The sequence below is a fragment of the Diabrotica undecimpunctata genome, chromosome 1 (genome assembly GCF_040954645.1).
Source record: "Diabrotica undecimpunctata isolate CICGRU chromosome 1, icDiaUnde3, whole genome shotgun sequence".
In the NCBI taxonomy this organism is placed as follows: domain Eukaryota; kingdom Metazoa; phylum Arthropoda; class Insecta; order Coleoptera; family Chrysomelidae; genus Diabrotica; species Diabrotica undecimpunctata.
Window position 1 is genome coordinate 45,406,952 of NC_092803.1, and position 25,012 is coordinate 45,431,963.

General features: G+C 31.9%; 2 protein-coding genes across 3 annotated transcripts in view; one reads left to right on the forward strand and one right to left on the reverse strand.

Moving 5' to 3' along the window:
* The window catches only part of LOC140448828 (uncharacterized), a 32,955-nt gene extending 31,742 nt beyond the window's left edge, over positions 1 to 1,213 (reverse strand). The window contains exon 1 of one of the 2 annotated variants that reach the window (XM_072541954.1): positions 973 to 1,213. In XM_072541954.1, the coding sequence (XP_072398055.1) occupies positions 973 to 1,013 (41 nt within the window). In that variant the 5' untranslated portion in view covers positions 1,014 to 1,213. The remainder of the gene's footprint in view (positions 1 to 972) is intronic. The other variant, XM_072541951.1, reaches the window with a different exon arrangement.
* Positions 1,214 to 1,421: 208 nt separating this feature from the next.
* Positions 1,422 to 24,308, forward strand: Sec8 (exocyst complex component secretory 8). Its single transcript, XM_072541944.1, has 15 exons — positions 1,422 to 1,582; positions 1,647 to 1,799; positions 1,980 to 2,158; positions 3,271 to 3,436; positions 3,596 to 3,798; positions 10,649 to 10,793; positions 13,290 to 13,544; positions 13,627 to 13,745; positions 13,900 to 14,088; positions 14,189 to 14,354; positions 17,556 to 17,779; positions 17,957 to 18,200; positions 18,590 to 18,937; positions 19,143 to 19,349; positions 24,026 to 24,308. Exons 1-15 carry the CDS (start codon positions 1,526 to 1,528, stop codon positions 24,185 to 24,187), a joined length of 2,817 nt encoding a protein of 938 aa, XP_072398045.1. The 5' UTR covers positions 1,422 to 1,525; the 3' UTR covers positions 24,188 to 24,308.
* The last annotated feature ends 704 nt before the right edge of the window (positions 24,309 to 25,012 follow it).

Genomic DNA, 25,012 nt, shown 5'->3' on the forward strand with positions numbered 1-25,012 from the left:
AGCCTTACTGCTTCATTCAAGTTCTCTTCTTCTTATTTCTCTTACAATTTTATTCATTAATATATACATGACTTCAGTGCTTATTTTTTCTCCACACTTCAACATATCTATGGCTATGCCATCTTTCCCTGACGATTTATTATCCCCATCTCTGGCAGTGCTATTTTGAGTTCCCATTTATCAATTTCCAGTTATAGATCCTATAAGTAGACATTCTGTATTTTTATTTGTCTGAGGCTTTTCTATAATAATTTATGTTTTGAACCAAACAAGCTTGAGTAATATTTCTTATTTGTATAATTTCATTAATGTCTTTCATTTCTGGTCTTTGTTCTTTAAATATTAATCTGTATCAATCCTAGATACAGTAAACTTTAATTCTTATATTGTGAGACCTACTACCATAACAAAAAATGTGCAAATTTAAAGTTTTGAGAAAAAAATTTAAAACATGTATGGAAAAAAGTATAAACCCAGTGAAAAATTGCTTAAAATGCACATTAACAGCTTTGGCAATGGATTGTTAATGTGACAAAAGTTATGCTAAAAATTTATGCTTACCTACTAAAAAAGCACCAAAAATAAATGAAAATCAATCAAAGTGTTAGAATAGGCCTAGGAGTTAATATTTTGAGAACTCAAAATAAAGTAATTGCAGTTCTAACATTCTTTAAAATCAAGAAATAATGAAGTTTTTAAATGAATAAAAAAAATGTGTAAAATGTAGAAGACTATATTAAGTAGAATGTGGATAAGAAAACAAGAACACACCATAGTAAAATGTATACTTCTTGTACTAAGTAGCAGTATATTCAATTTTGCTGTAGAAACTATTAATGTCTAGCAGAATTCTATTATATATATTTAATATAATTTTCATCCTTCAAATTGTCAAACTTTCAATTCTTAAATGTTTTTCTAGAACTTCTAATATTGAAATCAAGCAAATAAATCTTGGGTAAGTATACTTACTGAGAAGTTGATGGTTGATCTTCTCGTTTATTTATAAACATTCTAATTCAATGACGTAACAATTATATCTCTAATTGTTGTACAATTCTGTGTTTAGATATGTTATTTGATTTCATGATGAGGTTTTTTATAAGGATATAACAAGTTTTGTAGAGTTTACACCACAATATGCAAATAACTAGAAAAAAAAACAAACAATTATTACTTAAATGTCATAATATTTATTGGGCTATGGTCATAATCTACATATCAACAGCAACCATCTGAATAAACTTATTATTTTGATAAATAACACTGAATTTCAGTGTTTATAAATAATTAAAACAATGAAAGTAATACATTTAACGATTAATTAATTACATTATATTTAAGGCTTTTTGAACTGTACCCGTATCTGTTATAATATAATAAAATATTTACTTTTATTTTCATTATTAGTTCAAATGTCACTGACAGTGACAGATCGTTAAAATCAGAGAAGAGTAGTAATGGTGTCAAAAAGGGGTGTTTATATTTTTTGATAAACAGAAAATAGGGTTTAATAAATATAATAATGGATCAGTCACCCCCTATTAAACCTCCCAGGGGAGTAAAACCCGGAAAAGAAACGGTAAATATAACAATTTCTTAAATTCAGTGTTTTAGGTTATATACACCTACTTTTGAATTTTTAGAGTGGACTTCTTATGTCTGTAATTCGTACACTATCTGCAAGTGAAACTAACGAACAAAGAGATAGAGAAAAAGCAAAATTAGAAAATGATTATAAACTATGTGATCAGAAGTTGGACGAACTTGTTTCCAAACATGAAAATGACCTAACGAAGGTAAGTGGAGCTTCTTGGGATATTGGGGAACATTTAAGTTAAAGAGTTCTTTATTTTACTGTTCTAGCTTGCAATATCTTATTTAAGATAACTATTTCGATTCTCATTTATTGATTTTTCATACAACAGTTCTCAATTATATTCCACTTCATTTGAGACTAACATGTTTTTTTACCATAGGTAATGCAGTTGTTTGGGTCTATATCACAGATTGTAACCACAAACAGGGAAAAAATAAGAAGAGTTCAAGAAAACCTTCAGGATTGTAAAAAAAAGTTAGGCTGCAGAAGAGATGAACTCAAAAATTTGTGGTTGGAAGGACTTGAGTACAAACATATGCTGCAATTAATTGAAGAAGTGTAAGTTTATGTTTTTATATAAATATACTTATTTTGGCTAAATTATATATAAAGCTCATTATTCATTTAGGAGAGATACTTATTTATTACCTGGTCAGGCTCTAAAAAGACCTGTTCTAGGTACTTATGGTATTGGAAAATGATTGTCCTACCATTGCAGAAATATTTTACGTTTTGATTTAGTTTAAGTCTTCTTACAAACTTTCTCTGATGACAGGTAGACCCAAAAACATGTGTTAGGGAGTGGTAAGAGACTCAAATTAAATCGAAACGCAACCATCTTTGAATAATTTTAGCTGTTTCCTCTGCATTTTTGCACAATCTACATGTTACTCTATCCACTTTGCCCATTTTACAGAGAATGTATCTGGGTGATCAATGTCCAGTGAGAACACCTGTGATTACTCTGACTTCTAAAGAAGCCACAAGAGTATTTTTGCGTAGCAAGCGGAATGCTATAGTAATAACCTTTTTACTCTTCTTTGGCATGTAATATTTTCCTAGTTAGCCATACTAAGTTCCTTTTCCCATTTTCGGATATCCTCAATTATGCTGGTTTTTGGTACACCTCAAAATGACTTTGATCTGATACAAGGAGTATGTGCTTCTTCTTTAGCAAAACTATCAGCAATCTCATTACCAAAAATTCCATTATGCAGTGGAATCTACAGTAAAGTTACTTTGTTGTGCCTTGCCTTTTGCTTAACCTATTAACTGCCAGCAATGTGGTTCCCACACCTTGACAAACACCTATTACTGGCCATGTGGTTCTCACATACTTAAATAGTATATGTTATATGACATATAGATGTAAGTTCTTTTCATCTGTTTTAATTAGTATAGCCACATGCAAACCACTAGAGTTATTTCTTCTTGATTAAAACTAGTCTTTCCGAGGAAGATAATACTGTTTTCCACCTTATTTTGCAGGCCTAATTATGATTTTCTGATTTTTTATTTAATTACAGTAGTATGAGTTTTCACTAAATGATTGAAGATTAAGATAAATTGAATCTCAAAATGTTCAATTTCTTAAACATTTATTGGCATTTTCTATAATTTTATATTGTTTTGTCATTTACAATTATATAAAGGAATTTAAATTTTTTTAGTCAAAAAATGAATGAAGTACCAAATAGACTCTCAGCATATATGGCTAGGAAACAGTACTTACATGCTACTAACCTACTGGTAGAAGCAGTTAATCTTGGAAAAGGAACCTTGGAAGGTGTGGAAAGTTTGAAAGAACTAGGACAAGAGTTGGAACAGAAGAAAGAGGTAAGCCATTCAAGAAACATAAGAATTAAATAATTATAACAACCACCACAAATAAATATTTTTTTAAAAATTGGTAATTTTTTATGTTTTTATTTATAAGGAATTTTACTTCAACATTTTATTGCACTGTTTCATTACTTAATATTCCTTGTTTTTTAGCAATTGCATCTTCAGCTGCTCTCAGAGCTAAAACAGCACCTTTATGTCAAACCTGCCCAACATATTCTAGCTTTAAGAAGGCAAAACTCAGCTCAGGATGGATTTTTCTCAAATTCACCTTTGCAAAGAAGCATAGAACTTAGAAGATCTGGTAGAAAGAAGTCTTCAATATCAAAAAATTTGTTCAATAATGACACTTCTAGGTATGAATTGTTCTATACTTTAAAATTCTATAGGGCATGAAACATGCTTAATATTGTAGAGTGTGTTAAAAATAATTTTAGCTCGGAATTGTTTAACAAGTAACAAAGAGATGATACAAACTCAAAGAAATCTTTTTACTGCTCTGTAACCCTGTTGAATCATTAAAGTTTCTACTCCATAAAGAATGATGAGCATTGGAGTCATCACCAATAGTAAGAATATGTTTTAGTTGGGAAAATATATTTCGCTAATTGCTTGCAACTTTGGATAACAATAATATTAGGTGGTCTATATATTGATAAAAAATGATATCGAAATTATCCCATTTAGTTTTTACATCACACACTTCTATTTCTTTACACATTTATTGTTTTGTGTATTAGAGTTGCAACAACACTGCAGTACCATCTCTATCTTTTATAATTAAAAAATAAAGTCCCTAAAATTATATTCTTTATTTTTCTTAAACAATACTTGCTTAAAAGTTTTAATTTTTCAAAAAGTATATGTCCTACTCTCATGGAATGCAGCCTAAATTGTCATCATTTATGTTTTCAATACAGATCCAAATGTTTTTTAAACGATACTTATTTGAGTTTCAATTGAATTTTTTTTAAATGTTTTGCACATACATTTCAAGAAGGTCAAAGAAATAAATATTAAACTTACTCACAATCAGTTTATTGGGTGACCGGTTTTAAACACTAAACTTTGCTGTTGCTTTTAAGAGTATATAACTAAGAGTATGGCTAAGCATTTTAGTGTTAAAGCTTCTAGCTCCAAGGCGTTTTTAGGGAACTTCTTATGTTTTTTCTTTAGCAGCTTTCTGAACAGAGGATCAGAAGAAACCGTCAAATTTATGAAGGTGTCTTCATTTGTTGCTGCCTAGTTCATTGGTTCATTTTTCTCTAAAAAGAATGTCTATAAGATCTCAAGCCTTCATGCTTTGCACCTAGACCTCCTTCGTTCATTTGACTGATTGGACAATGAATTCCGAGAAAATTTCTGCACTGTTACTGAGAAATTTGTACAGTCCGAGTCATTGGGCACCACAGATAAATTAAACATAAAGTTAGGCTGTTTTTTTTTAAACAGTTTAAAATTTTCATTATCAATATTGATATTATGATCAATGGATACAGTTCAGAGAATGCAGTGAAACAATCTCTGCCGAGCGTTAATTGTTTGCGAAGAATCTATGGGTTGTGTTACCATCATTTGAATTCCCAATTCTTGCCTTAAGTTGATCTACTAGTAAGCCTAATTCAGCCTTGAATCTCTCTTTTCCACCCTTCCTGCACTTTTTACGTTTTCAGAACTGGAGTAAACTGTCTAAAAATATGATCTATCAACACAGAACAGAAATGCCGAATTTGAGAAGGGGAGATTGCACCTCTATACTATACACTTTTAGTGTACTTTTAATGTATTGTGTGTTGTATGTCACTTATGATGTGTCTCTGAGTTTCTATTAATCCACTAATGGTATATTCTTATTGCTGACTTCTTCTTCTAGTATTGACAACCAGAGCCTCCTACAATCTGCTGATGGGTTTGCTACACATTTTTCTTCATTAAGTAGCTGCTTCTTTTATTTTCCTCTTTTTCATGTCTGTTTCTTTTATAACTATTAATGCATCTTTCCATTGCACTCTATGCTGATTATCCCAGGCATATTTGCATATCTGTGATTTGTTGAAGTTTTTGTTTTTTATGTATGTTTCATGTTCGTTTATCCTGTCAGTGGTCTTTCTCTTTCTCCCATATAAAAAGTGTTGCATTCACAGTTTTTTATAGATGCAGTTCTTTGATTTATCTTGTTGTGTGTTGTTAGGTTTGGTTTTGGACAGAATAGATTGTGAGCGTTTCTGGATTGCTTATGGTGTTTTTTTTTGTTTCCTTTCTTCAATCGTGGGAAATTCCTTATTTATAAATAGCAATGTGTCGTCATTTTTTGTTAAAACCTTTGTTAGCAGGTTTTTCTTCCTGAAATGCTCTTTCATTACAGCAGGTGTTATGAGCTCTGTCATATGATTTCATAATTCCCTTTTTGATGTTAATGTTATGGTTTGAGTGGCAATTTAAATATCTATTGGTGTGGGTTGGATTTCTGTAAACTTTGATTGCATATTTTGTATCCTTTTTGTGATTAACGCATCCAGAAATGGAAGTGAGTTGTTGTTTACTTTTTCCGTGGTGAATTGGATTTATTCTTCTTTACTGTTGATGTTCATAAGTTTATTCAATGCTCCTGGTCCCTGAGACCAAATGGGGAACACATCATCTACATATTTCCACCATACTGTAGGTTGTTGGTCATATTTATGCACAATGTTTTGTTCAAATTCAATCATGAAAATATCTGATAATAATGGAGATAAGGATAAGTCTATGGGTAATCCATAATCTTGTTTGTAAAAATCATTATCTAGTTGAAAATAAGTATTGTCTGTGCACAGTGTTGGTACCTCAACTATAGCTGATACATTCAGTTTGGTTTTTCTTGTCAATGTATCATCCCTCTCTAATTTGACTCTATTATTTTTAAAGTTTTCTCCAATAACCCATTGGTAAAAGGCTGGAAAAATCGAAACTGACTAGTATATTGTTGGGATTGTAATACATTTCTGCTAGTTTTTGCAAGAAGTGTTGTGAGTTTTTTATAAATGTTGTGCTGTGTGCTAAAAACTGTATTATGTACAGAAGGAACTTGATAGTTTGCTGCAAGGAGAACCCTTATCGATGCTGCTATAAATTGGGGTACATTCCCTTTGTGTAATTTTGTGACTCTGAATAGGTGTGGTGTCCTGCAGTAGTGGGGTAGTAACCCCACATAAAACATATTTTGGTGGTCAGTGGTCGCATCTACAAAATGTAGGAGTAATTTCGTAAATTTTTTTCTTAATAGAGATTTTTTCAGCAGTATATTTCACCGTAAGATTTTTATAACTTATAATTATACATTTAATTATTTAAATCTATGGTAGGCAATATTTGTTACATCGCAAACTACTACAGTAATAGTAAAAGTGGTTATACTTTTTTATCGATTTTCTCGTGAAAATCATAAAAAGCATCAATGTAATCTGTGGATTGCAGCATCAAAGCAGAACTGTATTTAAATTAGATTAAATAAGAAAAGATGTACCAATAATTCCATATGTTGTCTTAAAATTCAAAGAAAAATTCAATTATTTATATTATTGCTTGATGACATTAAATTAGAATTGAAATAAGAAAAAAACTTACTCAATTTATATATTTAAAACAGTAAATCTCTATTAGGACAATAAGTGAGGTTAGGATTAGGATCTCAAAAAAATCATTATTCAAATAATTACTTAAACTTGTTTTTAGCACAGATAATCTCTGTAAATATATAAATTGGTATAATAAATATAAAATGTATAAATTGGTATTATAGTATTGTTTTGAAGCTATTGTCTTGTGACATTTTAAAGTAGATACTATTTTATTGGGAATAAGCCACAATTAAAGGTTAAAATAAGTCAAAATACAAACATTAATGTTTTTATTTTGAGAACGATTTCCGAAGTGGAAATTGAAACGTCAATAAACTTTTTTAACCTATAATTGTGGCTTATTCCCAATAAAATAATATTTATTATTATAGTATTGTTCAAAAAATGTAAATAATAAGCTTGTAAATTGTTTATAATCTATAAATTTAACTTACTGTATTTGTTAAAATATCATCCAAATTTGAACTTAAACAAATCTATTGGTAATACATAAATACGACGATAACGTTGTTTATATACAAATAATTAATATACGGACAATAATTACGATTAATTACATATTTTGAATTTTATTACTGCAGATTTATAAATGTTTAAATTGTGTAAATCTTATGGTGGTGATATAATAACCTATAGAGGGCGGTGTTTCTGCCGAATGACAAAAATTTTCTTGTCATAGGTAGAGTTAAAGAGAAATATGGAAATACGTGCTTGGCGGAGGAAGGCGATGGATAGGGACGACTGGAGAAAAATTCTTGGGGAGGCTAGGACCCACACAGGGTTGTAAAGCCAAAATGATGATGAGGTAGAGTTAAAACTGAGTAATTTAACCGGCACCAAAGATGTCAAAAGTAGAGGAATCGGAGATATTTCCTTCGAGTTTCTGTTTGTATTGTAAGTGACCAGAAGAACCATTAAAACCCCACTTAGTGATTATATTCAGGTTATTTAAATCGCTTGGGTTGAGAGATTTAGACTTCAGTTTGTATTGTCACAAGACAAGAAACAGTGTGATCCACTAGAGCTTGGAATTGAGCCTCTGCTTCAGGTTCGTTCTTATTTCATTACTCTGTCCGATTATCGAATGTTGGCGATCATATTCCAATAATAACTTTGTTTACGGCAACTCGAAACAGATTAGCGGATGTCTCTTAATACCACTCTCGGAGATTTCAGAGACTGGATTTGGCCTAGGCTTTTTCTTCCTGCGATCTTGCCCTGGATTATGAGGTTGTAAAAGGTTATATCTCTCTGGATGTCTCATTATTTAACTGAAGTATTGTAACTTTCAGATTTTTATAATTTTTGATATTTCTGTTTTCATTCAGTGTAAAACTATTTCATTTCTTATTATATCAAACCAATTTATTCGCAATATTCGTGGGTAAATCCGCATCTCAAAGACCTCCAATTTTTTTTATTAGTGCTTCTATAAGAGTCCAGCTCTCTGTATTACAGCAATGTGGAGAATATGTAGCAGCGAATTAACCTGATTTTAAGGTTATGTATAATCTCTATTAATGAGAATTTTGTTTAGTTTATAGAAGGCGACTCTGGCTTTTTCCATGCTGATTCTTATTTCTTTGCTTATAACTCTGTTTTGCTCACAACCATTAGTTTCTATCCCGTTGATTTTAATGCCTGCATCTTCATGTAAGGCTTCTTTTAAAATAAATTCGAAGTAGATATTAAAAAGTAGAGGTGATAAAATACACCCTTGCCTCACTCCACGTCGTATTTCCACTGCTTCTTTGATAATACGGAGGTCGTGGTCATCAATTTCCACCTGTTCAAGACACCGATCCGTTTGTTGTGGGTGACCCGGTCAAATGTCTGTCTAAGTAAAAACGTTTTTTTTTTATTTTCTGAGTCTTATAGGACGGAAATCAACCAACACCAAAAGAACTGTTTCTGTAGACATATTTTTTTGTTTATGTTAGCAAATAATTTTCAAGTTGACAATAATTTTTTAGTTCTAGAGCAGAACAGGACGGTACTTGCTATGACCTGGCTGGCCTGATAATGTCAGGCTCACTTGAGCAGCATGTATCAATTCATCATCATACGCTCTGCGTATCTGCCTAATTGTTCTGTTTTTATACGTTTCTATACCAATTTCGAAAATGGTTTTGCTGGCTGTCACCAAAATTTAAGAGAGCGGAGGCCTTAAAAAAATGTATAAACCCACCTAGCCTCTCTCGGTTTTCGTTTAGAAGTTACTTTTTTTTCCTATTGCACAATACCCACTTTTTTTCGGAATTGGTAAATAAATAAAAGTGTTTTTACGTTTCCTTCAATCCAAAAGGGAATCAAAAATTACCTTGCATAGGTGTCTTTGTTAACCCTGGAACGTGTCCTTGTAAATAAATAAAAAATTGCATTTTCTTTTAAATTTGCGCAACTTTTTAGTTTATATTCTATTATTATAGAAGTTATTTTACACACTGACGCCAAATATTCGTATTGTTCATATCTAACAATTTACACTAAATGTTTTAGATTACAACTGAGCCGTTGGATTCCCTAGTTGATTCGGAGGCTCCCTCTAATGCATGTAAGCTGTTGTGAGAGATCCTGGTAAAAATTTTATCTTTTAAAAATACGAGATTCTGCTTCTGCTTCTTCTTAATTTATGACTAAGTCCAACTAAGTCTTGGGACCCCGATTCCAGTTCTCGTACCATCGTTGTGGAGGTCTCCCAGATGCTCTTTAGTACCGGGATTTTCAGACATTGCATTTTTGGCGAGCCTCTCATGACACATTCTACTGATGTGATGTCTTTACTACTTGCATCTCTGTCTAGCCCATCTTACGGTATCCGGGACGCCGTAATGTTCTCTTAAAAACTTATTCACTTTGGTTTTCTAACACTTTGGTTGTTTGTCGCTAGTTTACATCTCTTCGGTACTCTGTTAATCGAGAGTGTCTGTCTTCTTAATATATGTAACCATATTAAATTTTTCTGCAATGTTTTGGAACCTGTATAGTAATCATTGTAGGTTACCTTCATCTTCCGATGTAAGTACTACGCCATCAAACTAGCGGCATATTTTAAGTTCTTTGTTTCCCATTCTGTAACCTCTTCCTCCCGTTTTAACTTCTTTTATGATATCATCCACCACCAAATTGAAGAGAATTGTTTCTGTCTTATCTCTGTCTGTATAGGCATTTTCTTAGCCGGTTTTTCCCTCTTACAAATGTACTGTCGTTGGTGTTTCTTTGATGATTGCTTGAATCCCAGGGTCTATATTTCTAGATCTTAATAGTTTAAGGACTTCGTCGGAAGCCCTATTGTTCTTCACATATTCCGGTATTTTTCCATATCGAACGATCACTTTACTTAAAGACGAATTTTATTTCAATTTTGCTATAGCTCTCGACGTTTGAGCCTCAGTTAAATTCTTCAGCCTTTTTCTAAAAATTAAATTAAAATTAAAAATTAAAAATTTGAATGCGACGAGCGACTATGGCGCAAACTTTACATCACAGCAATAACTTTTGACGTTCACATTTCGGTTTTGTCAACTGTGTCTATTGTAATTCAAGTATATACGTTGTTGCTCTATTTTTTGTATCTTGATTTTAGCAATGAAAAGAAGTCTATATTCGGCGAAGATTTCCACGTTGAAGAAAAATTAGAAGTAGTAAACCCAGAAGAAAATCGTAGTAATTTTATTGCCATACTCGTTAAAAGTCTGTGTTTACTAGATAAGTTGCCATATGCTGTTAAGGTAAGTTATATTTAGATACAGATAATTCAAATTTGTATTTTTATATGAGGGAGGGGTGAAGCTTAGTAGGGATAATATAAGTCTTTAAAAGTAACAATATTACATAATTTAGACAAGCATATTAGTGCAAATTTTGTATATTTTCAAAACTCAATCTAGAAATGAATCTGTGGAGGTTTGTTTTAATATTCACTGATACCATATGCTTATATCTATAAATAACAGTCTTTGTCAATTTTCTTCTTTTCTGCATTTTAAAAACTCTATGTATATATATATATATATATATATATATATATATATATATATACATAGAGTTATACATAGAGTTATACATATATATATATATATATATATATATATATATATATATATATATATATATAACTCTATGTATATATATATACATAGACTATACATACATACAATAAACTAAGGACACTCGAAGAGTGGTGGGTTTTTCGGTCAAAGTGGAGAAATAAAAGACAAAGAAGGTGGCTACTTCATCTATTTATTGAAGACGTTTCGCTTTTTGTTCATGAAAGCATCATCAGTTCATCTAAAAAGAACAATGTGAAAAAACCAAACATCCAAAGAGAAGTTAAAACATATGTGTTACCTCAAAAAGACATGTAGCAGTCAATGATATTAAATTTGTAAAAAAGCTTCCGATAATGGAACATTCAGAGATAAAGTTGTATTAACAATTAATTGAAACTAGGTAAAGTTTACAAATTAACAAACTTAGCACAGCAAAAGAACATGTGATAATAATACATGTATATAAAAAATTTGTTATAAAAAACTTAAGTAAAAAAAAATTAAAATTGATGTGTAAAGAACTAGAAAGATCATGAGATGCACTTCCAACAATGTATTATCAGTAAAATTTAAATTTGACTTTAGGTAACATTATTAATTAGTTGAGATTAAAATATAATATTTAAAAGTAAAATGAAGTTACCAGTCTTTAGCTTACTGAATGCAGCAGGCAAATGAATTAACAGGTGTAACACCCACGCTAACAACGTGAAAAGACAATGGCCTTGAGGTCAAAAAGTGACAGAACAGCAAGGCGAAATACCAACCTCTAATGTAGTAGAGCGGTACATTTAAAGATTATGGTAAATTTGGGTGACAACTTGTCATTATAAGTCAAAAAGCCAAGAAATGAAAGGAAAAGGTGGTTACCAGTCTTTAGCTTACTGAATGCAGCAGGTAAATGTATTAACAGGTGTAACACCCACGCTAACAACGTGAAAAGACAATGGCCTTGAGGTCAAAAAGTGACAGAACAGCAAGGCGAAATACCAACCTCTAATGTAGTAGAGCGGTACATTTAAAGATTATGGTAAATTTGGGTGACAACTTGTCATTATAAGTCAAAAAGCAAAAAAATGAAAGGAAAAGGTGGTTAAAAACACCATTTTCCCCCCAGTGATTGGTTCAAAACTCAAAAACAAAGCAAGCGGGGTCAATCCAAAATATCATATATTATAATATCTACGTTGTGACTGGTTAGCCAGCCAACAGGTGAAGATTGATTTAACTTCGACAGTCCAAGGTTCATAGCATTTGGAACTGAATGAAAAAGATTCTATGAATCAGTTTCAATAAAAAGATTTTATTAAACAAGCCAGCCAACAAAAACAATTACTTAATATATGTAAATGTGATATTGACAAAATATTTAATAAAATTGTAAGTTAATAAATCTAAGTTAATTAAAGAAAGAAAAAATTTTTATTTTATTTATTTTTATTATTAGATATGAAAAATATAATCACAAACACCTTATGGGACAATTCAAAGTAAATAACATATTGAGCCTAATTCTGTAGAATTAATGCATGATAAATTTGGCTCAAGTTACTAATGTCGGTTCTCTTATTAAGAGTATTTGGGTGTTTTAGTATTGAACACATTTCCAAAAACTGTCTTTTGACGAGATTGCGTTCAGTGCCAAGAATTTTAACTTCATTAAAGTTCACTTTTTGCTTAGAGTTAATAGCATGCTGGGCAAGAGCACAAGTATGCTTAGATAAGTTGATATCACTGCGGTGTGTCGTAAGACACACTTTTCTTTTGCTGCGAAACCTTCGTGAATGGTTCGGAATAACATCGGTCGTATTATTTTTTTCGTGTAGCAGTTTCGAAAGTGTAAATAGCCATGTTGATCAGCAACCTCGACAGAAGACGATGAATACCAGAAGAATAATAACAATTATTCACAAAATTATCAAATAAAAATTAAAATTATTTGTCTTAAATTTGATTTCAAAAAAACTTCTTACTATCTTTTTGATGCTCTCCTCCACTCTTCATCTTTGTCTAAAATTAAAACTACTTTATCGTCTACAACAAAATTTAAATATCGGTACTGCCGGTATTTTTACGGGGTTGATCAAATGTAATACTGATACAATTTTTAATTTAAGCCTAAATGTTTTTAATTATTTCTTTATTTCTTCTTCTTGGCCAATTTCTTTTTTCTAGGAAGTAATGCAAGAAATGCTGCTCTCTCTAACACAAATTGTCGAAAGAACAACTAACAATATTAAAAACTTAGTAGATGTAGGTGACCAAAGACTAATTTTAAAAGAACTGGTACAAATTTTGTTTGAGCAATACAAAGAAGTAGCCGATTCGCATTATGTATTCATGACTTGCGTGGAACAGGCCAAGAAGGCACACAAACTGGAAATAAATTGTTATGACACTGTGTATTTCTGGTCGCAGGTTCAAGTTGTGGTAAGAATCTTTGCCATTTAAGTCTCCAGGATTTTGGGTATTGATATAATAGCTATATAGTTTATTTTTCATTATGTTTTAGATGCAGTCGTTTGTGTCGGACTATTTAGACATCCAGTATATGTCAAGTGATATGCAACTTAGTGATATGAATAATGTTAACGATATATCTTCATATTTTTCAAGAAGAAAACAGGCAACGTATGTTTCTCTTTAGTGTTTCACATTCAAGTCTTTAGATCCATTTTTTACCATTTTAAGTAAATTTGATGTGCAAAGTCTACATATCTATGACTACTTTTAGTTCAGAAATTTAATCCGTATCCTTATATTTGATAATTTTATTTTATTTTAGGAAGAAAAATGTACTTTTCAAATTCGAAGGCTCATCCAGTGCTCTAAGTTTAAGTAGTACATTGAAACAAGTCCAGAAGAGCAAAGTTTTTGTATGCCCTCCCCATCCAAATAATATTTTAGTACTGTTCATTCCATTCATGTGTTTTTTAGACGAACTAGATCAATCCATAAACATCAAAAAGCAGGGGTAAGCTTTATATTTATATTATACATTTTTAAAACACTATAGAAATATTAGTAAGGATATTATGAGTGTTCTTTTTATTAATGAACTGTTGGTTTTTTAGGGAACCCAATTTGTATACATTTTTGACTGAGTATGTATCCAATGTGTATCTTAAACGAAAATCTGACGAAATATTGGATCAAATAGAGACTTGCATTCGAAAGTCAGATGCTTGGAAGGCTACCATTCTCTTAGATCTCACATCAGATTACAAGCCTTTATTAGTGGTAAGTTTACTTTATACATTTCACTATACAAAGGGTGATAACTATTGACACATAGACTAGATTGAGATTATTTGGACCAAAATATGGCTACTGAACCAAATATTACTTAATAAAATGTTCTTCCTCTTCTTCTTTTCTCTATCACTACAACCTTGGGTGAGTCTTCGCTGACTTAACAATCTGCCTTCACGTGCAACTATTTATTGTAAAGAAGGGCGTCAGTTTTCTTTCAAGTCTTTCATTTTTGTCACCCACCACACGAGCAATATTTTTACTGCAATATATGGCTGCAAATTTTAAATTATATATATATATATATATATATATATATATATATATATATATATATATATATATATATATATGAAAATTACTGAGTTCTCGGGAATATATATATATATATATATATATATATATATATATATATATATATATATATGTATATATATATATATAAATACGTTCAAATTATCGGGTAAAGTGGTCTGTAATAAAAATCTTTCTTTTTTCTAAATTACTCAATATTTCGCCATTTATTTGAAAGCTTCCTCAGGAGTAAACTAAAAACAATTTGAACATTACAAAAAATGGCGTACAAATACATTTTAAAACACTCACAGAATTTAAAAGATTTCGCAAATAAAAACTGTGAGTGTTTTAAAATGTATTTGTACGCCATTTTTTGTAATGTTCAAATTGTTTTTAGTTTACTCCTGAGGAAGCTTTTAAATAAATGGCGAAATATTGAGTAATTTAGAAAAAAGAAAGATTTTTATTACAGACCACTTTACCCGATAATTTGAACGTATTTATAAATTATTTTTTGGTCGAAATAATCACTTCTAATATATATATATATATATATATATATATATATATATATATATATATATATATATATATAATCAAATTATAAAACTTAACAAAGAAAACCAAACAGCAGAGATAAAAAGACGAGTTAGACTGGCATGGGCGGTATTTGGCAAACTAAGCTACATTCTTAAAAACAAAAGATATCCACAGCACCTTAGACCAAAGTATACAATCAATGCGTACTCCCTGTTCTCACTTATGGTTCCCAAACGTGGACATTTACAAAAGCAAACATGGACAAAATCATAAAAACCCAAAGAGCAATGGAAAGACAAATATTGCGCATAAGATTAATGGATAAAAAGAGAAACGAGTGGATAAGAGAGAAAACAAAAGTGAGGGATGTTAGACAAGAAGTTGCAAAATTGAAATGGAGATTTGCAGGGCACAATATAAGACAAAAAGAAGACCGATGGAACAAAATTCTTATAATTTGGAGACCGTGGGAATATAAACGAAGCAGAGGAAGGCCCCAAATGAGATGGTCAGATCATATCAAGAAGCACGTGGGCTCTAGGTAGATGACTATAGCGACAGACAGAGAAGAATGGAAAAGGATTGGGGAGGCCTATGTCCAGAGATGGACCGAAGAAGGCTAATTAGATAGATATGGCTGCAACACAGTAGCTGGTAATATTGCCAACAATAACGGCCAGACTATGGAATATAGGAGAATGTTTTTAGTATGTCTCGGCCATATACCCACCAAACATTTTTGGTATCGCCCGCATTTTTTTACAATAGTTGCCAGATGATCACTTTGCAAGCGAAAATACTTGCAATATTTAATTTTTTTTATTTTATTGATAACAGCATCAACCACTTTGGGTTATTAGCTGTACTATACTTATTAGGTTAATTATTAGGTTCACAATTAGGTAAGAATGTCATATTTTACAATTTGTAAATAGGGTTTACAAAACATTAATAGTTAGTTTGTTTAAAACATTAATATCTTTCAAGTAATTAAACATATTTGTAAATTTACAATGTGCTCCTAACACTGCTTTTATATTGTTAGGTAGTGAGTGTTTTTGTCTTTCAATAATATATTTAGGACGCTGTATTAAGATATGTGTTGCATTAATGTCGCAGTTATATGAGTCACAAATAGGGAGGTTTGATTTGGAGATTAGGTAGCTATGAGTTAGTCTGCCATGACCTATACGTAAACAGGTTAAGTTAACAAACAGTTGGCAATTTAAATTTATCTCGCACTATGATTTGGTTGAGGACTTTACGATGTGTAGAGTTGATTGTGAAAGATTCCATTCGTTTTTCCATTCAGTTCTCACTTTTTCTTTAAGGAACGATTTGTAGTCGGAAATGTACAGTACACTATGTTCACTAACACTGAAGAGGCACTGTGTATTGCTTCCCTGGCATGAAAATCTGCTTGTTTCCTTGAATCCAATGTGTGATGGAACCCATATAAATGACACATTCTTGATGAAGTACATTCTTCAAATTTGAAGGTAGTTCCCCGGTTAAACATTGTAGACTTTTAATGTATTTTGTAGTTCTTTTGCGTTGCTTGTTATTAGGACGTATCATCAGCGTACCTGATGTTGTCTATGCTGTTTCCGTTAATCTTGATTCCACCTTGAACCTTGTCTAATGCTTTTCTGAATGTAGATTCCGAATAAAGATTAAATAATAGTGGTGATAGGACGCAACCTTGTCGCACTCCTCGTCGGATTCGTATATCTTTGGATGTTGTATGCTCTATTTCAATTGTTGCCGTTTGGTGCCAATATAGTTCTGAGATAATTCGCAAGTCTTGTTCGTCAATTCCAGTTGTTCTCAGAATTTCGATCATCTTTTAATGGTTAACGCAGTCAAATCGATAATCAATAAAACATGCATATACATCTACATTCATGTCTCTGCATCGTTGTGTTAACACATTTAAGGCAAAAAGAGCTGCTCGTGTTCCCAGTCCATTTCGAAATCCGAATTGAGTGTCACTTATCTGAAACTCACACTTCTTGGAAATTCGTGTATGAATGATTCTGAGAAAAGTTTTAAGGGCATGAGACATCATGCTTAATATTCGATAGTGATCGCAGTGTGAGGCATTGGATTTTTTTGGTAATGTTATGAATGTTGATTTTAGCCAGTCTGATGGTATTTTACCTGTGTCATATATCTTATTCTCTTATTCTTTATTCTTATTCTTTATTCATTTCTTTTAACTATTTTTTTGTATCTCCTGTTTTATTTTTTGTGATTTTCTTTATTCTTTATCAGGTTTGCTCCCATTTTTCATCTTTTTGTCTTAATCCCTTTTTATTTTCTCATGAGAAATGATCTAATCATTCATTTTAGAGTACTGTAACGGTGGAAAGATGTATTAGAGAATGGAAAGCAGTATTAAAAGCCCTACCTTTGTACAGCGAGATGGTGGCGGGCTATTCATCGAAGGCCTTAAAAGAATATAAAGAAACCTGTGATATGGCATATAGAAGAATAGTGCAGCCCCAATCTGAAGATAGCAGAAAGATTTGTAGTGCAGCGTGGCTCAAGGATGATGATATTAGTCGATTTTTGAAGTGAGTTAAACGCATTTTTTTGTCATTTTTAGATAAATTCAAGAAACTAAGAGTATTCGTATGTTCGACTCGGTCGAATTCCTTTATGAGATCCGTAATGCTCATCTCAGAACTTTTCTTAAATTTCACTATATCTTCTTATACATTTATAAACGCTTTAGTTAATTTTTATTTTAGATCCTTACCCAACTGGCTTAATCTAAAGGCTCAGCAAGAATACCGTGCTCGTGGAGAAAGAAACAAAAAACTATTAAAGAGAGAGCACCCCTCGGAAGAAGAAAGTCCTGAAGATGTTCGAATGAGGAACAGACGAGAAGCTGAAATGTTGGCCAGTAATTTGGGAGAGGGAGGAGTTTCAGCGGGGGAGTTTCTTTCAGATATGAATTTGTTAAAAGAACTAGCTCAGCTACAGGAGAGTATGGTAAGTATTTCCAACATTTAAGCCCGTAGATAATTTTAATGATTGTGATTTGAACATGAATGGTATAGTCCGTTGCAAACAGTCCAGAAAACGCAAAGCTCCAATAACTTCGTAAATCGTTTAAAGATACGGTGATCAAAGGTCGTTAACTGACAATGATTGGGAATTATAATAATAATTATTCCAATAAGTATTGATTCTAATTTGTTTTTTTCTGCTACTATCTGCATTATACTTTATTTGGACACATCCTACTTGTTCCGGCTAATATACCACTTCGCTTCATCTACCATACAAGGCGATTTTCTACTATATCTTGCAACGCATTATACTAAAGATCATCGGAATGTTTTTGATTTTTTACATCAAATATGTCATTTTCATATCAGGAATGGTTTTCTGTCCGAATGTTCCAATACACCAGTGAGTTTAGACAAGAACCTTCGGGTCTTTCGCCACCTCAACAGGACAATAATCACTTGGACCGCCCATCGCCTGTTTCAGCTTCCATTTTGCAACAGTTGACAAGTATAGCTCAGGAATTCGACGAGCTAGCCAACACGTGCCTTTTGCTGCTCCATTTAGAGGTCCGAGTGCAATGTTTTTATTATTTGTTAGCACAAACTCATTACAACAAAGAGACTCATGAACCGGATCCGAAGGTTTTGGAGTTGAGTAGGGTTTTGGCCAATGTAGACGAAGCTATGGCCAATAGTCTACATCCCAGAAAGTGCAAGGTACGTATTTTTATAATAACACAAACAAATGAGACCTAATAGGTATTTACAGAAATTTTATTATGAGCAACATTTTCTATTTATCTAGCTATTCTATTTCTTTCATCTTATATTTTCCTCATTTATGTTGCGATTTACCTCAGAAGTATAGTAAAATTAAATTTTGTCATTATAACTATATTAATTAATTGAATTTCATTTTTAGTACATTTTCGAAGGTCTGGGACATCTGATAGCAAAAATACTCATTAGTTCTGCGCAGTATATGAACGTAATAGATGAAGCTGGCATCCAAAGGATGTGCCGAAACATTTTTACTTTGCAACAGACGCTTACTAACATAACGATGACTAGAGAAGTAGCATTAGACCATGCGAGACATTATTTCGAGCTATTCTTTTTGACACCAGAGGTAAGTTGAACATTCAGTGTACAATTACAATCTAAACTTCATTCACTATACATATTCCCAATTGTCAACAGAAGCACGTGAAAGCCAAAGAGGGCCGTATTGATGTGTATCATATGATGTTTAAAAATATTTACTTTTGAAACTATTAGTGTAAGAATTTCTTGAAATTTAATCATTAAATCACAATTAAACTAAACTCTAAAAAATAGCACGACCAGTAAATAACTTAACAATAACTATAACATAAATATAACACAATATATTAACTTAAAAATCAACACGATACAATTTGAATTTAAAATGCTGGCAAGTTTGGATCTGTAACATGAGAATCTGTCTGGCTTAAGGTAATAAATTATATTTAATAGCCTCTTGACGAATGAGACGGCGAATATCAACACGTGCTCATGTTTACAGATGGGAATTTGCTAAACGAATGTACTTTATATAGAGAGAAAAAAGTAATTAAGGTAGTAATAGATGGAGCCAGACGTACAGAGAAGAAAAGAGAAAAGCGAGGAAAATGAGAATGAGGTAGCAAATGTAGTGAGTAAAACAAATTATATACTAATGTATAAATATAAACATAAGCGAGGCGATGCTTAAATGCTTGGAAGCCTTGGAGATGTGACTATACACTCGACCACTATGAATAAGCTGGATCGACAGATTTAAAAATGAGGAGGTCCTTAGACGTCTGAACTAAACAGCACAACTGGTCAATATAATAAAGAGACGCAAGCTGGAATACTTCGGTCACATTATGAGACACCCTAAAAAATATGAACTTTTACATCTGATCATTCAGGGAAAGAACCGAGGTAAACGTGGTCCTGTTAGAAGAAGAACATCATGGCTGAAAAATCTAAGACAATGGTACCGAAAATCGACTACATTATTATTTAGAGCTGCTGTCAATAAAGTCACAATAGCGAATATGGTATCCAACATGATATCCGACGATCGATAACGGTCATGGAAAAACAAGAAGAAGAAAACAAATATACAGTATTAAAGTTTGTTTAGCAGAAAATTGTTGACTTCTATTAGTGCAGTCGTAAATATTATTAAATTTATCTGACTTGGCCCATTGTTAAGACCTGTCCGGAGCGATAAGCAAACGAGGTAGACAGAGTTGGTCTTTTGACAATTAACACTGACTAGACGGTACTCCTATAATAAAGCAAAGGATCCACAAAATTTACAATAATTACGACGATAAAAACAAAAAAACGGATGTAAAATATATTGCTTTGCCTTATATACCCAAAATTAATGTTTTCAAATGAGTTTTAAAATAAATAAAATCTATTTTAATTATTAAAATAGAAAAACAAATATTAGTAATAATGTGTGGTTCTAAAAAGAACCATTTTTTTTAATCGTAACATTTGTAGATTTGATGACAGTATCAGTCCACACATAGTTTTGTTTCTCTATTGCTATCCTCATCTAAATTAATTATGATCGGTTCAATTATATTATGATCTACATGAACATATGAATTTTCTTTACTTATTACGTGTCGAACAAAATTTCTCCAACTACTTGGAAGAATATCATTAACACATTTTCTTAATAACCCTACAACAGTACTACTTAACGTTAGAAAAATATTTTGTGACCTCACGTTAGACTTCGTGCCACATTATGTTCTACGGGATTAAACATACAATAATAGGGTGGAGGCCGCTGCATTGTATGTCCCATTTCCTCTGCCAATGTATCACAAACATATACTTTTTTTATAGAAAATGCCTTTAAAACTTCTAAAAGCTCTTGTTTGGTGTAACATTCTTCAAAATACATATCATTAGTCTGCATGTAATTTTGAATTTCCAATTTAGTATTATTCGAGTTTGCAGCCTTACTTAGTTGGCGATTATGATAGCTTGCATTGTCCATTACTATCACGCTATTCTGAGGAATGTTTGGCATAAGATTATTTTTGAACCAGTCTTCAAAAAGTTCTACCGTTGTATCTTCATGGTAGTCGACGCAGGAGTCTTTAATATTCTTTGCGCAGAAAGCCACAGGGCATTTTTTACCCAACCATTTTCTGATCCAGTATGACATGGAATCGGCAAATCCTTTAGGTCGCGTTGAATGTGTGTCAAACCATGTCTCGTCGAGGTAAATTATCGGATGATTTTCAGAACAGAATTTTCTTATCGAAGCTATATACTCATAACGCCATTTTTGTAATCTATGAGATTCCATAATTACTTGTCTTTTGTCAATTATACGATATCGAAAGCTTTATATACTATTCAAAATTTTCCATAAGCTGATGAGGCTACAGTTTATTTGGGTTTCGTCAACATTGAGCCGTTGCTTCAGAGCTCTTAATGTAGGTATGCGTTGCTCTTCGTAGATGGTATAGCCTTTTCGGCGCATCAGGTCCTTATCGGCTTCGTCCATACATTTGGTGGAACTGGAATCTTTACGGTTTTTGCTTATTTCTATGGGATTTGATGTAATTCTTTTTACTGTGGTCAGAGGTATTTCTGTCAAATCGCATATTTCACTCGTAGCGGAAGTTGTGTCAAGTCCTCTTTTAAGTAAGGTACTGTATATAGTTTTTACAATTTGCTTTGCATCTACAGATAAATTGTTCTTCTTTACTGGAACACTAGAAGAAGCCCCATTATTAATATCCCACGGACGCCACATAATGATAGAAAACGTAATTACTAAAATGAGTAATACTACTTAACACTTCCCCTGATACATAAAGACAAACAAATTTAATCAAGAACTCGTATTTAAATACTGGTTGGTGTTCATCTCCATAAACTTATTATATAAATACCTGAAAACCATTTAAAAGGTGATTATCAAACCCGTCGCGCACTACCATCGAATTCGAAAAACCTTCTTATCACTACAGTTTCGTCAATATAAGCCTTATCTGTATTAATGAAATTATAATGAGTTTGGATTGTACGCAATTAAATCAACATTAAGAAATGAAGATTGACAAATTTTACCAGGAAACATATTTAAATTTTACCTGAAACCGGGCCTTTATACTATTATCGGTTAACCCAGTATGGTTATAGTCGGTACTAATTGAAGCCAACCATTTACTGCTAAACAAACTTTACCACTGGAAGTACCGTAGTTGTTCGGATATAATAACTGATTTTTGTAAAGACAATGAAGCCGACTTTACGTAGTAACAAGGCAATTACTCAACAAACACTGCAACATACACAACACATAATAAAAGTAAAGTTCGTGTAACCTTCTGACTAAGGTCTAGTGTTAGGGATTTCAGGTCGCGCAAGCGCTCCTAATATGACTTAACGACTACTGTCGTAGCCGGGACCGACGGCTTTACGTACCCTCCGAAGCACGGTGACAGCTCAGTTAAATTAGAAATTGAAAATTTTTTCGGTTCCGGGGTTCGAACCCGGACCCTCTAGCTTGTTAAGTCAGTAACATAGCCACTGAGCTACGGCTGCCACACAACTCATAATAAGCCAATTGGTTGAAGCACAACCGGTTTATGTCGATATTACGCAAAAAATTACTGGAAGAACAGAAGCGATAGATGCTGAGAGATACGAGAAAAAATTCGATAATATAGTGGTGAGATTAATTTTGGAAATGATAAATGACAGCTTTTTCTTCGAGTGTCGTGTCCAAATTAGGCGTGGGTAACTTCCATGACTATTTGCCAATATTGTCCTCGATCTTGTGCTGTATGTAACAATTCATCTGGTGATGTCCAGTCGAAGTCTGTCCAGTCCATTTACGAAGGTTTCAGAGCCATGAAAATCTTCCTACTAATTTCTCTTTTTTCCTCAATCTTTCCATTGAGTATTAACTGTATTATACACTATCTGTTCCCTCTCATTAGGTGCCGCAGATATTCAAGTTTTTTTTTAATGACGGCGTAGTTGTGCTATAATAAATATGATTGGAATTGTATTGTAAAATTTTATCTGTTTTTGAATTAATTTATGATAATGTATACAATTTTCAAGAGGCAGACTGTGGAAAACAATTATATTATGTTATATTATGTACAAAAAAGAAATTATTACTGTAATATAATTAATAATTTCGATAATTTATTGTTTAAATTAACTTTGACAAGTGAGAGATGATATATTACAATTTTGAGGTACTTTTATCTATACTTTAATATTAACATATTGCCAGCAACGAGCAGTGACGACAACATATTTTGCGGTTGTAAGATATGTCTCCCACTAGCGGATTGAAACTCCCCAATCGCTCTCACCCAACCAAAAAGAAACGCTGCTATACTTACTTGATGTAAGATAGAGACAAAACTAACAATGAAAACAAAGATGATGTCGTCACTTGCTCAGCTGACTCGCTCTACAGACTGCTCGGCCTATGTTAATATATACGTCTATGACTTTCATTTATTTTACTGAATTTGAAGACAAATATATACATATTTCTTTTACGAAATACCTAACCATATAAACCGTATAAAAAAATAAACTTTTCGCTGCGTAATAATGAAAAGCTCAATAATTTATTTGATATTAATTTTGACACATGACAGCTTAGTGATACCCTCTATGGTTGTATTCTTTTGGAATATCCTTGGAAATGTACATCATATATTTATATAATTAATACTTTTGAACTTTTTTAGTAAATTTATGAAAATATACAAATGTCTTGTTTTTTAGGAAATTCTCAACGGCATTGTAGATAAGGGACCTGAATTTTCTGAATTAGAGTACATGAACGCCTTTCAGTTATTAAATCGAAGCAACAAAGAATTGGGGTCAGTATCTGTCCATCTGGAAAGACTATCAGACATCTTAGGAGAAGTTGGAGTGACAGTTTGATAGCAAGCTACATTCGTACTAGACGTTTATATATTTATTTAATTTTTATTTATAATTTTGAAATAATATATAACATGTTAAGTTGTTCTCAAAAGTTTCTATTAAAGTAATTATTTATATACATGTTGTGTTTTGTTAAATCGATGGCTGAATGTACCCATATAATTTTTGTTGATCCTACCTTTGTATTCTGCTTTATGAGTTGAATATGTTTTTCAATCAAACTTTGTATGATGATTTTATAAGGTCTAGGAAAAAAGGAGAACTCGACTTGAATTTTTCTATTATTTGTTAACGCAAGATGAAATGAACTTGGCACGTCTCTTTATCTGAATTCTTTGTTGTTTGAGGGAAACAATTTTAAGGTATTTGTGAGAATAGTCTGAGAATCTCTCTTGTCGTTACCCCATTAGTAAGGATCGTGATTTGTCCTAATAGTACTAATAGTACAATATCCCACTGCAGCATCCCTACGTCCATAACGTAGTTCATTAAACTCACATTTTTACATACATTTATACATACATTTAAAATTAGGAGAATATGGTAATAATAGGTTACCAGACAAAAAATGGCCGCAAATATTTTTAATTCAATTAATAGTAATTAGTTTTTGACAAATATTTTATTTTGTTCATTTATTTTTTAACAAAATACGCTGCTTATGACGTTTTGTTTTTTTTATGGTTTTTATAATAAATTAAAGCTAATTTTTTCTTAATATGTTGATATAAGGTTAGCTGAGAAAAAATGGTCGACAATTAGGGTGCACTTGGGAAAAAATTGGAAAAAAAATCATTAAAGCTCCTTTACGGGTGCAACATT

Coding starts and splice junctions, on each gene's coding strand:
- Sec8 (XM_072541944.1), top strand. CDS start 1,526: ATGGATCAGTCACCCCCTATTAAACCTCCCAGGGGAGTAAAACCCGGA. Junction 3,437..3,595: donor AGTTGGAACAGAAGAAAGAG/GTAAGCCATTCA, acceptor CTTGTTTTTTAG/CAATTGCATCTTCAGCTGCT. Junction 13,746..13,899: donor TCAAGAAGAAAACAGGCAAC/GTATGTTTCTCT, acceptor ATTTTATTTTAG/GAAGAAAAATGTACTTTTCA.